Source organism: Nicotiana tomentosiformis, chromosome 5 (assembly GCF_000390325.3).
Source record: "Nicotiana tomentosiformis chromosome 5, ASM39032v3, whole genome shotgun sequence".
Lineage (NCBI taxonomy): Eukaryota > Viridiplantae > Streptophyta > Magnoliopsida > Solanales > Solanaceae > Nicotiana > Nicotiana tomentosiformis.
This window is the reverse complement of record NC_090816.1, coordinates 24,805,725-24,820,610: the sequence shown is the minus strand read 5'-3', so window position 1 is coordinate 24,820,610 and position 14,886 is coordinate 24,805,725. Positions and strand designations below refer to the sequence as shown.

Sequence of the window (14,886 nt, the reverse complement as noted above, 5' to 3'; positions counted from 1 at the left end):
AAAAATCCCGATTTAAAACAATTCTGCCCTAGGCCGTCCTTTTCGCGATTGCGTGAATACCTTCACGATCGCGAAGGCCAAGTTCAGGTACCCCATATCTCCCTCTACGCGATCGTGAATCTCTGCCTGATCAGCTTACGCGAATGCGAACGCGAGCCCAGCTCTGCGAACGCGAAGGCCAAACCTTTATGCCTCGACAAACGCCTTCCATGATCGCGAACCTATCTCTGCGATCGAGAAGAACAACTTTGCCAGCTCCCAGTCAAGACTACGCGATCGTGATCCTATCTACGCGCTCGCAATGAACAAACCAAACACCAGAAACCAACAATCACAAACAAAGGAAAAATGGTCCGAAACCATCTCGAGACACACCCGAGGCCCCCGGGACCCCTTCCAATCACACCAACCAGTCCCAAAACATAACACGAACCTGCTCGAATCACACCAAATAACATCAAAACTATGAATCGACGATCGAAACCTTCTTTCAACTTTCAAACATTCAAACTTTGACGAACGCGTCCGAATTACACTTAAACATTCTGGAATGATGCCAAACATTATGCACAAGTCACAAATCAAGATACGAACCTATTCCAAGGCTCGTAACCCCAAACGGACATCGATAATACCAAAGTTCGCTTCAAACCAAACTCAGGAATCCTTAAACTTTTAAAATGCTAACTTTCCATAATAAGTGTCGAAATGCTCCCGGACCACCCGATACTCAACCCGAACACACGCCCAAGTCTAAAATCATCCCGATTCCGAAGTCGTTTACTCAAAAGTCAAACCTTAGTCATTAAACATGGTGCGATCACACATACACAAGTCATAAAACAACTCCGAACTTCCCGAAATTCAATTCTGACCACACATACAAGTCATAAAATATGAAGTGAAGCTAATCATAGCCTGAAACTGCCGAACGACGCACTAGATCTCAAAACGACCGATCGGGTTGTTACACAACGAATTATAAGAGTTTTCTCTCAGTTCTTCCTTAATCTATAGTTTAATGCTTTCAATTATTATCATGATTATTAGTAGGGTTATGAGTAGCTAATTTCTTTTATCTATGTTTTGATGGAACCTTTTGAAGGATAATTTTCTGTTGCATTTAATATAATTTTGCCGTTGGATTTCTCTACTTGTTCACCTATGTGTTTGTTGCTGTTGATTGAAGGACCTTCAATTGACTGTGCCTATTTAGTGTGTATTTCCTGGAAAAGGGTACATATTTAGGTAGTTGTTGAACAACATCACTCCTAACGTATGTGAGGAATCAATATGGAGGGTTTAAAGGTAGGATTAAGAATAACGAAACCTTGGTGCGATCTTGGTGAACAGTGAACTAGTGCCAACTAGCGTAGTTCGAAAGAATATGTCTAATAAATTGTGGTTGTTGCTCGGAAGAGAATTATGACACCCGATAATTGGGGAAATCATAACTCTAGACCTCTCCTTAATCTTGTCTCCAACCATTAGTATCTTTAATTGATAACTTAATACTTTAATTAGTTAGTTAATTAGTTAGAAAGAAAATCTCAATATTTATAACTTAGAAATTGTTCAAGCTTGTCTTCTTAGTGATACTTAACAGTTACAGCAAACCCTTAATTTTCTGTGAGATTCGACTACGAATTTTTAGACCGGGTTATATTTGCAGCGACCGCTTAGTCCTTTTTATAAGGCATAGTTGGACATGATCAAATTTTGATGCCATTGTCGGATAATTAACGGTGCAGTTATAGCTATAAATATTGCTTGGTTTCAAGTTTGAATTTTTTTTAATTTTTTTTTCTTGTTTCTTTTTTAATTTTACTTGTTGATTAGAGAAACATGACATCTTGGAATTATGAAAGTTTTGGAGTTGGTAATTCTACTTTTGATCATCCTTATCCTCTCCCAACTCCTTATGATGATGGTTCTACTTTTTCTTGTGAAGTTAATTGGAACAAAGAACCTGGGAATAAGAACCTGAAGGAAAATATGGATATATTTAAGTGCCTTGGGGAACAATATGATGAGAAACCACTGCAGATACAAAGGCAAGTGAGTCAACTAGTTGAACCTTATAAAGCACAACAAGTTGACATGGTGGATAGTAGCCAAGAAGAGCATGAATTAGCGGCAGAAATTATCATTATAATGTAGGAGTTGAGAGTAGAATAGGACCAAACCAACCAACTAGAATTTGATAATGTCGATGTTGAAGTAGTGGTACTGGAGTCAACTAAGGACCTTACAGATACAATTTTAATTGATTCTAGTTCATGGCAAGAAGAGGGGCTCGATAACACACTACTAGAAACACATGGTTTTCCCACGGCAAAATCAGTGGGAAAATTGAGTTTTCACACCGCATTCCTACCGAAACGGATCAACTGGAAAAGGCCTGGTGGGAAAAAACTTCCCAGAGAATAGTGGGAAGTTTTCCACGATTTTCCCAGCGAAGATTTAATAGGAAAAATAATGAAGTTTTCCACCAACAATCCGTGGAAAGTATTATTAGTAATTTTTATTATTTTAATATATTAGCCAGGGAAGTGGTGGAAAAAAATACATGTAATGAAAATAAAAGTATGAACTTTTCCACCGATATCAGTGGGAATCATGCAAGATCTGTAACTAAAAGGACGAACTTTCCCACAGATTCAGTGAGAAGTTTGGAAAATATTGTTGTGCATTGTGCTACTTTTTATACAGCACCACCTACCAAACAAAAAATACAACCACCAACAACAAGCCTAAATACAATTAAACATTCACATACAAAATTCAACATTGATTCCGATCTATTTCATAAACATCCAACCAAAATAGAAATACAATAATTCAACTAAACACTCAAATAAAAAATTCAACATTCAATCTTATCCAATTGAATGAACTCCTCCAATGATTGTTTGAAATTTCGCAAGTTCATATAACTCTCCTGGGATGGTTGGATTGGCTTTCCTTGATCATCGATTGGATGGATTTCAATGAACTCCTCCAACAATTATTTGAAAGTATTCTGCAAAAAAGTTACAACTATTATATGAAAGGAAAAGCTTTTAGGCTTCATAAAGCTAAATCGAGTTCAAAATCTAATAATAATCCTCTAACCTTTGATTTTACATAAGCGAATATGATATTACCTTTGATTTTACATGAGTGAAATCTCCTTGGACAAGAATGGAGGATTTGCAAAGAAGAGAATGAGAGAGAATGAGAGTGAAAATGAAAAGAAAGAAGAAGGGATGTACTATAATAGGAAAGATATTTCCATTGATTCACTGGGAATATTTGTGGGAATTGTCTTATTAAATTCATTTTTTTTGTGAAATGTTTTTAACCTCACGGTTTTTTTGGACCAAAATTTAAATTTCAAAATTTTGAATTTCCCACTACATCTGTGGGAAGATTAAAATAATTTTTTATCTTTAGATTCCCACCATTTCACTAGGAAGAGTTTAATAATTTTATATAGTAATCTTTCTAATGTATTTTCCACTGATTCGGTGGGAAACAAATTGCACACTTTTTTGCGCCAAATAATTCTCACCTATAGTCTGTGGGAACGTTTTTAAAAAAAGGTAAAAGAAAACCCTTCCATTTTCTACTGCATATGTGGGAACATTCAAATAATATTTTATCTTTAGATTCCCACCGTTTCATTGAAAAAAGTTTAACAATTTTATATAGTAATTTTTCTAATTTATTTCTCACTGATTCGGTGAGAAACAAATTGCATTTCCACTGATTCGGTGGGAAACAAATTGCACATTTTTTTGCGCCAAATAATTCTCACCTATAGTCTGTGGGAACGTTTAAAAAAAAAGGTAAAAGAAAACCCTTCCATTTCCCACTGCATATGTGGGAACATTAAAATAATTTTTTGTCTTTAGATTCCCATAGTTTCATTGGGAAAAGTTTAACAATTTTATATAATAATTTTTCTAATGTATTTCCCACTGATTCGGTGGAAAATAAATTGCACGCTTTTTTGCGACAAATAATTCCCACATATAGTATATGGGAACGTTTTAAAAAAAAGGTAAAAGAAAACCCTTTAATTTTCTATTGAGTTTTTCTAAATTGCAGTGGGAACTGCCACTAATAATATATCTGTGGGAAATTTCCTTGGAAAATTTACATTTTTCTAGTAGTGACAAGTTGAATTGTCAGTTGAGCGCATTGGTCCTCACTCGAAGCATTTTTTGACATTGTGTTCGGAAGAAGACATAAACATGCAAATAATATATTAAACCATTAATAATTAATTATTACATATCAAAGCCGTACATGTTATAGTTGTTCGGTTATTAGCTAATTAAAAAACTACTACGTATTCATTTGTAAAATCAAAGTACGCACTTCTAGTCAAATTATATTTATAGTTGTTGGCCCAAGTAAAGAATAGTTTTGAAGATTGACAAAGGAACTCAGGGATGAACCAGGTCCATCACTGGTAGGCATAGATACGGGCAAATTCAAAGCATGTGAGATGCACATGCAGGAGATAAACGAAATCTGGCATAATAATAGATATCTCCTAATCGAAAAGATTGCATAATTGATAAGGAGAAGGACTCCTTACTCAACGAGAACATTATCCAAGATAAGGAAGGAGTTAGGAGTTGAGATTAACTAGAACTCTTCCACTAAGGAAGAGTAGCATTAGAACTCTAGTTATTTTCTACTCTACTAACTCTATAAATCGCAGGATGTTCTCATTCTTCAAGTGACACACAAAAGCAGGAGTTAAACGTGAATTGAGAGCAAAATAGCAAGGCATTTTTCAAGCAGTTCGTGTGTGATTCAAGTGTGCGAACCTGAAGCTACATGAACCAGATAGAAGAACCAGCTCCAAGTGTCTGTTTTTTATTCTAGTTCAATTGTAGTAGATATTTTTATATTGTACCTTTCAACTTTATCTAGAGGCAATTATAATAGGTACTCAGAGTATTCAAGTTAGAGTTAACTTGAAGTTGTCGCAACAGTTAGAGGCTGGTTGCCACAACGGGATTAGAGTTAATCCTAAGTTTACAAAAGTATTTTGTAAATGCAGTTTTTGGCTCAGTGATTTAGTGGAGAGTTTGGGAAAATACTACTGGGAAGTAGGTCGTGGTTTTTTTTTCACCTTTTGAGCCAAGTGTTTTTCACGTAAAATACTTGTGTTCTTTGCTTTCTGCATTTATTATTCCGCATCAGTAGTATAAGGAACACATAGAAGAACCATGTCATTCTATAATCTGTGCACGCAAAAAATTAGACACCACATAAATCACCCCCCTCTTGTGTGGTATTGAAGTTAAAACATCAATTGGTAGCAGAGCAGGTTATCTTTGAAGAGTCTAACACCTTAGGAGAAGATCAAGATGAGTGCACCACCTGGAAACTGGGAAGGGCAATCCACTGCTAGGCCACCACTCTTCAACGACCAGTATTACTCTTGGTGGAAAAACAGGATGAGAGATCGCATCATAGGAGAAGACTATGAGCTATGGGACATTGTCACAGATGGTCCACTGGCTACCATGAAGATAAATGCCGAAGGAGAAGAGGTGCCAAAAACAAGAGCTGACTGCACTGCTGACGACTTGAGAAAATGGGAGAAGAATGCTAAAGCCAAAAAATGGCTTGTTTGTGGACTTGGTCCAGATGAGTACAGTAGAATCCAAAGCTATACCATTTCTAAGGAAATCTGGGACACTTTACAAGTGGCCCATGAAGGAACACCTCAAGTGAAGAGGTCCAGAGTAACACTACTATATTCTCAATATGAGAATTTCACCATAAAGGAAGAAAAAATCATCCAATAGATGTATACAAGGTTCACCACACTAACAAATGAACTTAAGTCTCTTGGAAGGGTTATTCTTGAAGAAGACAAAGTTGAGAAGATTTTGACAAGGGTTCTGCTAGTCTCATGGGAGAGCAAAATCACTGCTATTCAAGAATCAAAGAACATTGCTACTCTTAGGTTGGATTAACTAATTGGAAATTTCACTGCTTATGAACTTAGAAGGCAAACCATGAAGATGGATGTACCCAAGAAGGAAAGGAGCCTGACACTCAGAATCACTGAAGGTTCTGATCTAGAAGATGATGAAATGACTATGATCACAAAGGACTTCAAGAAGTACCTAATGAGAGGAAAGGGTTCTTCGAGAGGTGGAGACTACAGCAAACCAAGGATTACTGAAAAACGGACAAATAAGGGCTGCTACAAGTATGGGAAAACTGATCACCACATCAAAAACTGCCCTAAATGGGAAATTGAATGGAAGAAAGAAAGAGCTGAACGAAGAAACAGAAGGAAGGAACAGGTTCATCCCAAGAAGAACAAAGGATCAACAAAAGCTATGGTTGCTGCTTGGGGAGAAAGCTCAGATGAGGACTCAGATTGCACACAACTCACTCTAGAAGAAAATGTAGGTAAACTAAAAGATGAGTTGTATAAGAAGGATGAACAGGTAAGAATTCTGACAGAGGATCTAGGAGAGGTCAAGAATGAACTAGACAGAACTTGTAAATGGAACAGGTCCTCCGATGCACTGTCATGGCTACAGGAACATCATAGTAGCAATAGAAGAGGAATTGGCTTTGGGAATCTGCCACCTAAATGGGATTCCAAAAGCAAGTATCTCACACTTCCTGAGAACAAAATTTACACACACTGTGGTAAGACTGGTCACTATAAAAGTGAATGCACTGCAAAAGAAAAGGCTAGTCAAAAGAATAAAAAGTTTGCTTAAGGGAAGAATAGGCTACCAAGTTGGGCTAAAAATAATCTGATTCATCCTTTTGCCTATAGAAAAGGATCCAAACTAGTTTGGGTTCTTAAGACTAACCCCTGATTTCCTTTTGCAGGTCCAAGTGAAGGAGAGCAGCCAAATATGGTACATGGATAGTGGCTGCTTAAAGCACATACCAGGAAGCAAGAACCAATTACTTTCACTTGAGGACCTCAAAAGAGTTAATGTCTCCTTTGGAAATGGGAAAAAAGGTGAGATCATTGGGGTTGGTAAGGTAGGTAAGACTGACTCTCACTCGATTAAGAATATCTATTTGATAGACGTCCTAAAATACAGTCTAATTAGTGTATCACAACTGTGTGATAGAGGTAACTTAGTAGCATTCACCTCTACTAAATGCTTTATGATTAATCTTACCAATGACAATTGTTTTACAGGGAAAAAGAGTGAACAATATATATATTGTAGATCTGTCCACACTGTCAGAAAATGAACTCACTTGCTTAAGTGTGTTGGACAATGATCCCTTCCTTTGGCACAAGAGACTTGGACATGCAAGTATGAGTCAACTCAACAAATTAGTCTCCAAGGATGTGGTGATAGGGCTGCCTAATATCAAGTTCAAGGAAGACAAACTTTGTGAGGCTTGTGCAAGGGGGAAGCAGGTAAGATCCTCTTTTAAATGCAAGAAAGTGGTAAACACCACCAGGACGATGGAACTGGTCCATATGGATCTCTGTGGTCCAATGAGAACATTAAGTAGAGGTGGTAAGAGATATGTGATGGTATTTGTTGATGATTACTCTAGGTTTACTTGGACATTATTTTTAACATCTAAAGATAAAGCATTTGATATGTTCACTTCTTTTGTTAGAAAAATCCTGAAACAACTAGGTAATCAACTTGCATCAATTAGGTCTGATCATGGCACTGAATTTGAAAATGCTAAATTTGCTATATTTTGTGATGAGCATGGCATAGATCATAATTTTTCTGCTCCTAGGACTCCACAACAAAATAGATTAGTTGAAAGAAAGAATAGGACACTTGAAGATATGGCTAGGACTATGCTTCTTTCTAGTAAACTGCCTCATAGCTTCTAGGCAAAAGCTATAAATACTGCATGCTACATCATAAATAGGTGCATGACTAGACCTCTTGTAGAGAAGACTCCCTATGAGTTAATTAAAGGGAGAAAACCAAATATATCCCATCTTAGGGCATTTGGATGCAAGTGCTTTATGCACAATAATGGTAAAGACTCCCTAGGTAAGTTTGATCCCAGAAGTGATGAGGGAGTATTCTTGGGATATTCTTCACATAGTAAAGCTTATAAGGTCTATAACAAAAGAACTATGTGTGTTGAAGAAAGTGTTCATGTAGTTTTTGATGAAACTAACATTCTTTCTGAGAGACAGGAACATGATGATGAAGCAATTGGGCTAGTGAGAAACTTAAATGAAACCACAGGCCATACTAAAGCTGCACTGGAAGAAGGAACATGTGATGGAACATGTCCTTCTACCTAGGGCAACCTGACAGGGGGAACAAAACTAAGAGGAAATGATCCCCAAACCTCAATGGAACTTGTCCATGAACTTGTTCCACAACAATAAAACACTGAAGGAACATCAAGGGGAAACCAGTGGTTGTGAAACCTTTCAAGTATCAAAGTTCCCATCCCATTGAGAACATAATTACTGATCCAACCTCTGGAATCAAAATCAGATCTTCATTAAAGAATCTTTGTGCTTTTGATGCTTTCTTAACTCTTATTGAACCTAAAAATATTGCTGAGGCTTTGCAGGATACAGACTAGGTAAATGCAATGCAAGATGAACTCAACTAATTTGAAAGGAGTCAAGTTTGGCATCTGGTACCAAGACCCTTGGACAGATCGCAATTTGGTACAAAATGGGTCTTCAGAAACAAACTTGATGAAGATGAAACTGTTACAAGGAACAAGGCAAGATTGGTGGTTCAAGGATATAGCCAGGAGGAGGGCATAGACTATGATGAAACATGTTCTCCAGTTGCAAGTTTGGAAGTAATAAGACTCCTTATAGCCTTTGCTGCTTATATGGAATTCACCCTCCATCAGATGGATGTCAAGAGTACCTTCCTCAATGGCTATCTAAAGGAAGAAGTGTTTGTCAAGCAACCTCCAGGGTTTGAAAGCAAGGAGAGTCCTGATCATGTGTACAAACTTGACAAAGCACTTTATGGGCTCAAGCAGGCACCAAGAGCATGGTATGAAATATTATCAAATTTTTTGCTTGAGCATGACTACAAGAGAGGTAAAATTGACAATACTTTGTTCTTGAAAGAAAAAGGTAAAGATCTCTTGGTAGTTCAAATATATGTTGATGATATAATCTTTGGAGAAACTGCTGATAAGTTAAGTAAAGAGTTTGCTAAACTAATGGGGAGTGAACTTGAAATGAGCATGATGGGTGAGTTTAATTTCTTTATAGGCTTACAAATTAAACAAAATTCAAATGGAACTATGATCCATCATCAGAAGTATGTAAAAGAGTTTCTTAAAAGGTTTAAAATGGAAGATTCCAAAGAAATTGACACTCCTATTGCAACAGCTACTAAGTTGGATATAGATGAACCTGGTTCATCTGTTGATCAGAAGTTGTATCGGGGAATGATTGGCTCATTGTTGTATCTCACTGCTAGTAGATGTGACATTGTTTTCTATGTAGGCCTTTGCACAAGATTTCAGGCAAATTCAAAGGAGTCTCACTTGACTGCTGTCAAGAGAATATTGAGATATCTAAAATGCACCACTGATCTCTATCTATGGTATCCAAAAAGTAGTAATTTCAATCTTGTGGGATATGCTGATGCTGATTATGCAGGTTTTCTTGTGGATAGAAAGAGCACCTCAGGTATGGCACACTTTCTTGGCTCATGTCTTGTGTCTTGGGCCACCAAAAAGAAAAATTCAGTGGCCTTATCAACTGCTGAAGCTGAGTATGTTGCTGCTGCTTCATGTTGTGCTCAATTATTGTGGATCAAACATCAATTAATGGACTTTGGAATTGATATTGGTTATATCCCTATTTTTTGTGATAACACTAGTGCAATTAGTATGACCAAGAACCCGGTTCATCACAAGAGAACTAAGCACATAGATGTTAGGCATCATGTTTTGAGGGATAACTATGAAAAATAATTGATCACTGTGGAATTTTGTGCTACTGACAAGCAAATAGCTGACGTCTTCACAAAAACCCTAAGTAGAGATCACTTTGAAAGGAACAGGTTAGAATTAGGGATTATTAATATCACCTAAAAGGATCAGTTCAGAATTCACAACGAAAAAAATTGAAAAAAAAATTGAAAAAAAAATAAAAAATTGTTGGTTTTGGTTAGAAAATCTGAAAATGTGTATATAATTAGATTAATTTTTGCTCAGACTCATACTTTCAATAGTATACTCTTGTGACATGTGTTAAAATGACTAATTAATCTCTAATGATATTTTCTCTATTTTGGCAAATTTAGACTTACATAAGAGAATTATTAGTGAAGAACCTGGTTCATCAAGATAATACTGTATGTTTTCTACACTCTGCATAATTTGAAATAATAATATTTGGATCATGAGCAAAGTCCTACTTAATTCAAAACTCCTTTTGGACTTATCCGTTACAAATGAACTAGTTCTGTTCAAAAGAGTCCCAACCGAATTGAAGTACCTAGATTCTAGGGATACACTCCAAAGTCTTTTTAAAACTAAAATTCAGTTTGTTTAGACTTGAACACCCACTATCATCCCTTCCACCACCCCAACCTCTAAGAAAAGAGTAAAGATGCTTGCTCGCAAGGTTGTTGCGGGGAGAGAACAAATTTGGAGAATAGGTTTATACTAGTAGGGTCTAAAGCAGGTGTTGAAACTATAGAGTCTGGAGGAATTGGTGGTAAAAATAAAAAAAGGAAAAGAAAAAGAGAGCAAGGGTGTTCGAAGTGCTGTGAGGGAAAAGGGTAAAAGAGTGGTTGATTGTTCACCCACTCCTGTGAGTTTAACCAAAGACACATGTGCTATGGTTGTTTGGGGAGAAAAATCTGGTGGAGTAGAAGAGAGTGTGAAGAAAACATGGGAAAGTTGGTCTTGCGAAGCCGCTGAAGGGCTGGTTCAACTTGGAAAAAATATAGATGAACCTGTTTCATCTGAACAGGAAACCCTCACAGACCTATTGAAGAGAGTGACTGAAAGTTATAATCCAAAGAAGAAAGAGAGGTTGGTATAAGCAAGGATCATTTTGGGGCAAATACGCTGCCTGCTTGTAACTATGAAGTCCATGTCACTCCTAAAGAACCTGGTTCATCTAAGAAGGTACCAGTGAATAGCAAGGTGCGAGTCTTGGTGCAAGAAAGTGGGGCTAAGGATGCTGAGATTGAGAGGCTGAAGAAAAGGTTGGCTAAGGTAGAGTCTGAGAGAGATGCTCTCATAACTGAACTAGTAAGGGAAAATGAGAAGAATGATGGAATTCTTCAAGACATCCTGAAACTTCTCCAAGCCAAAAACCAAGCCCCTAGTTCTTCCAAGCCTTAAACTTCTAACCCAGTGTAGACCTTTCAGTGACCCAGTTTGGGAATTTTTTTGTTTGCTCATGTTTTCAGTATTTTTATTTCTTTTTATGCTTAGTGGAAGAATCGTATCAATCATCAATGAAATTCAATATTTTTGCCCTAACTGTTTGTTTATATTTCTTTGATGGTTAAGATTCTTAGCTTGATCTATGATGATTAATCCATGATTGCATTTGAAGTAGCCCCATTGGCCATGAGTAAGTTTTAAAATCTAGTTATTTCATATTTTTTATGCAACTTTTCGATGATACCAAAAAGGAGAAAAAGTTGTGCTTTACACTTTGAACAATGATGTTTATAACCTAATGAACATGGTCCTTGATGATAAGTGATAAAAAGGAAAAATGTTTCTAATATTATGTTGATGTTGAGCTAAGTTGAAATAGGGCCTAAGCTTATGGAAGCACAGAGTTTGTCATCATCAAAAAGGGAAAATTTGTTGGCCCAAGTAAAGAGTAGTTTTGAAGATTGACAAAGGAACTCAGGGATGATGAACCGGGTCCATCACTAGTAGGCATAGACACGGGCATATTCAAAGTACGTGAGATGCACATGCAGGAGATAAACGAAATCTGGCATAATAATAGATATCTCCTGATCGAAAAGATTGCATAATTGATAAGGAGAAGGACTCCTTACTCAACGAGAACATTATCCAAGATAAGGAAGGAGTTAGGAGTTGAGATTAACTAGAACTCTTCCACCAAGGAAGAGTAGCATTAGAACTCTAGTTATTTTCTACTCTACTAACTCTATAAATCGCAGGATGTTCTCATTCTACAGGTGACGCACAAAAGCAGAAGTTAAAAGTGAATTGAGAGCAAAATAGCAAGGCATTTTGCAAGCAGTTCGTGTGTAATTCAAGTGTGCGAACCTGAAGCTACATGAACTAGATAGAAGAACTAGCTCCAAGTGTCTGTCTTTATTCTAGTTCAATTGTAGTAGGTGTTTTCATATTGTACCTTTCAGCTTTATCTAGAAGCAATTATAATAGGTACTCAAAGTATTCAAGTTAGAGTTAACTTGAAGTTGTCACAGCAGTTAGAGGCTGGTTGCCATAACGGTATTAGAGTTAATCCTAGGTTTACAAAAGTATTTTGTAAATGCAGTTTTTGGCTCAGTGATTTAGTGGAGAGTTTGGAAAAATCCTACTGGGAAGTAGGTCGTATTTTTTTTCACCTTTTGAGCTAGGTGTTTTTCACGTAAAATACTTTTGTTCTTTGATTTCTGCATTTATTATTCCGTAATAATAGTATAAGGAACACATAGAAGAACCAGGTCCTTCTATAATCTGTGCACGCGAAAAATTGGACACCACACAAATCATCCCCCTTCTTGTGTGGTATTGAAGTTAAAATATCAATAGTATAAATAATCTTTACACTCTCAATTAATACTCCCTTCGTTCACTTTCACTTGGCACGTTTTGACTTTTCACGCTCCTTAAGAAATATTAAATGAAGTGCATAATTTATCATGATACCCATATTAATTGATGCATATTTTATTGGATTTAAAAAATAATTTGAAATGAGTAATAAATATTGTGAGTATAACAGAAAAAAAAATTGTTTTATCTTGATATGCGTAAAGTGACAAGTAAAAATGAAAATCTATTTTTAGTATACATGCCGAGTAAAAGTGAACGAAGGGAGTATAATTTAAGTCCATAAATATTCTATTTTTGTACTTTAAATGCAACAAATAAAGCTAGCTATTAGACACCATAACTACATTAAAGTTTAGTACCACTTTAGTCAGCAACGTATGAAATTGAGGAATAAATATTTAAAGAATTTTTTAACAATAAGAGATGAAAGAATGGTGGTGACTCGCATTTACCTTTTGGCAATGTCCACGTGTAATCGTGAAAGTTCATGTATATATTAAATTAGATTGTGGGATTGAGAGAGAAAAAGAAAAAAAACCCATTGTCAATAGTGACAATCAATCAGTTGTGGGGTGGTGGACAAAACAAGGGCTGTTTGTTCCTGTTGTTGCTGTTGCTTTTGTGTTTGTTCTTGATCTTGTTCTTGCTCTATAGCAATAGGATATTTTGGTGGATACTGAAGATTTCTTGATTCATGATTTTGGTCTTCTGGAGCTGGAAGATTTAGATCTAATGACAACCCAATATTTCTTGGTTTCTTTAAATTATTGGGAGTTTCTTCGAAGGAAAATGCTTGAGTACTTAATGGACTTAAACACAAAGATGTATTAGCACCCCCTCTATGACGTCTCATGTGACCACCTAAAGCTTGTCCTGAGTTAAATTCTGCACCACAATATGAACATGTGTGAATTCTAGGAGAAGATTTGTTATTTGGACTTTCCATATTAAAATTGCTGAATTGGGTTGAAAGAGGAGACAATGGTGACAATTTGTTGATGTTGTTGTTATGCTTGTAATTTGTTGTTGGTGAGGGCTCATCTTGGTCTGAAAAATAGAAGAATGCTTTTTTTGGTTCAATGGTTAGTGGTTTTGGTTTTTTATGACTTGCCCTGTGTCCACCTAAGGCTTGGAACGATGGGAATGTACGATTACATGTCTTGCATTCGTACACATATGTCCCGGCCCTGGCACCATTTCCAATGTTAGTCGTCTCGACATACCTTTTGCTATTGAATTTGCTTTGGTACAACCCCATGTCATCGTTGAAAAGATCGAATAATTTTTTAGGTGGCGACTCTATAAATCTCTGACGATAAGGTTGACCGCCTTGGGACAAGAGGATCAGACACTTGGCCGTTTCTTCTTCTTCCTCGGTGGGGAGATCGTCATTAGGGAAGTTTTCAGCGGAAGTGACTAGAGACTGACTAATATTATTGTTGTTATTGTTATTGATGATGCGATCTCCGCCATTATCACCAGTTGATGAATGCGCGACGAGGGTAAAAGGAACAGGAGATTGAGGCCTAAGACGTTTAGTACGTTTGCCCTTAACAATGTGGGAGAGATCCTTAGAGACTCCTACCACTTCTTCTTGAGGAGTCTCCATCTATCTTCATCCACCACCAATATGTGAAAAACATCAAATTAACATACAATAACAACTCCCCCAAAAAGAAATGGAAGATAAAAGGGGTGGGGGGAGAATGAAAGAAAAAAGAGAATAGAAGGAGACTAGCTAGAGAAAGCGATGGGGACGGAGAGTGGAGGGTTATGAATACTTATATATCAAAATAGTGAAATGGAGGTTTTTAGATGTCAAAGAAGAGACAGAGACCATTAAATATATTTACTGAATTAGAATGATACTAACTGAAAGTGGCCACCTTCCAATCATTTGGGAGAAAGAAAATAATGAGTGGGAGAAGAATTATAGGAAGGGTGTCAAAACTTAGATGATGAGAGAAACGTGGAGAAAAGGAGAGAGATTATTTACTTATTGTATTTGACGGAATACGAAATTTAAAAGTTCACATATTTATGCATATATTATATTTGACATATAAATTTGATTAAGTATAAGATAAAAAGGAAGTTAAAAATAGAGATCACTGAATATCTTAAGAAGCATCTGGTTAGTTA

The 14,886-nt window shown here is 36.6% G+C and overlaps 1 protein-coding gene across 1 annotated transcript; it reads right to left on the bottom strand.

The window, feature by feature from the left end:
• Positions 1–13,168: 13,168 nt before the first annotated feature.
• LOC104102940 (zinc finger protein ZAT5) lies at positions 13,169–14,522 on the bottom strand. The gene has a single exon (XM_009610792.4). It carries the CDS (start codon positions 14,351–14,353, stop codon positions 13,289–13,291), a length of 1,065 nt encoding a protein of 354 aa, XP_009609087.1. The 5' UTR covers positions 14,354–14,522; the 3' UTR covers positions 13,169–13,288.
• Positions 14,523–14,886: the final 364 nt, after the last annotated feature.

Excerpts from the sequence above, each read along its gene's own strand:
- LOC104102940 (XM_009610792.4), bottom strand. The coding sequence starts at position 14,353 with ATGGAGACTCCTCAAGAAGAAGTGGTAGGAGTCTCTAAGGATCTCTCC.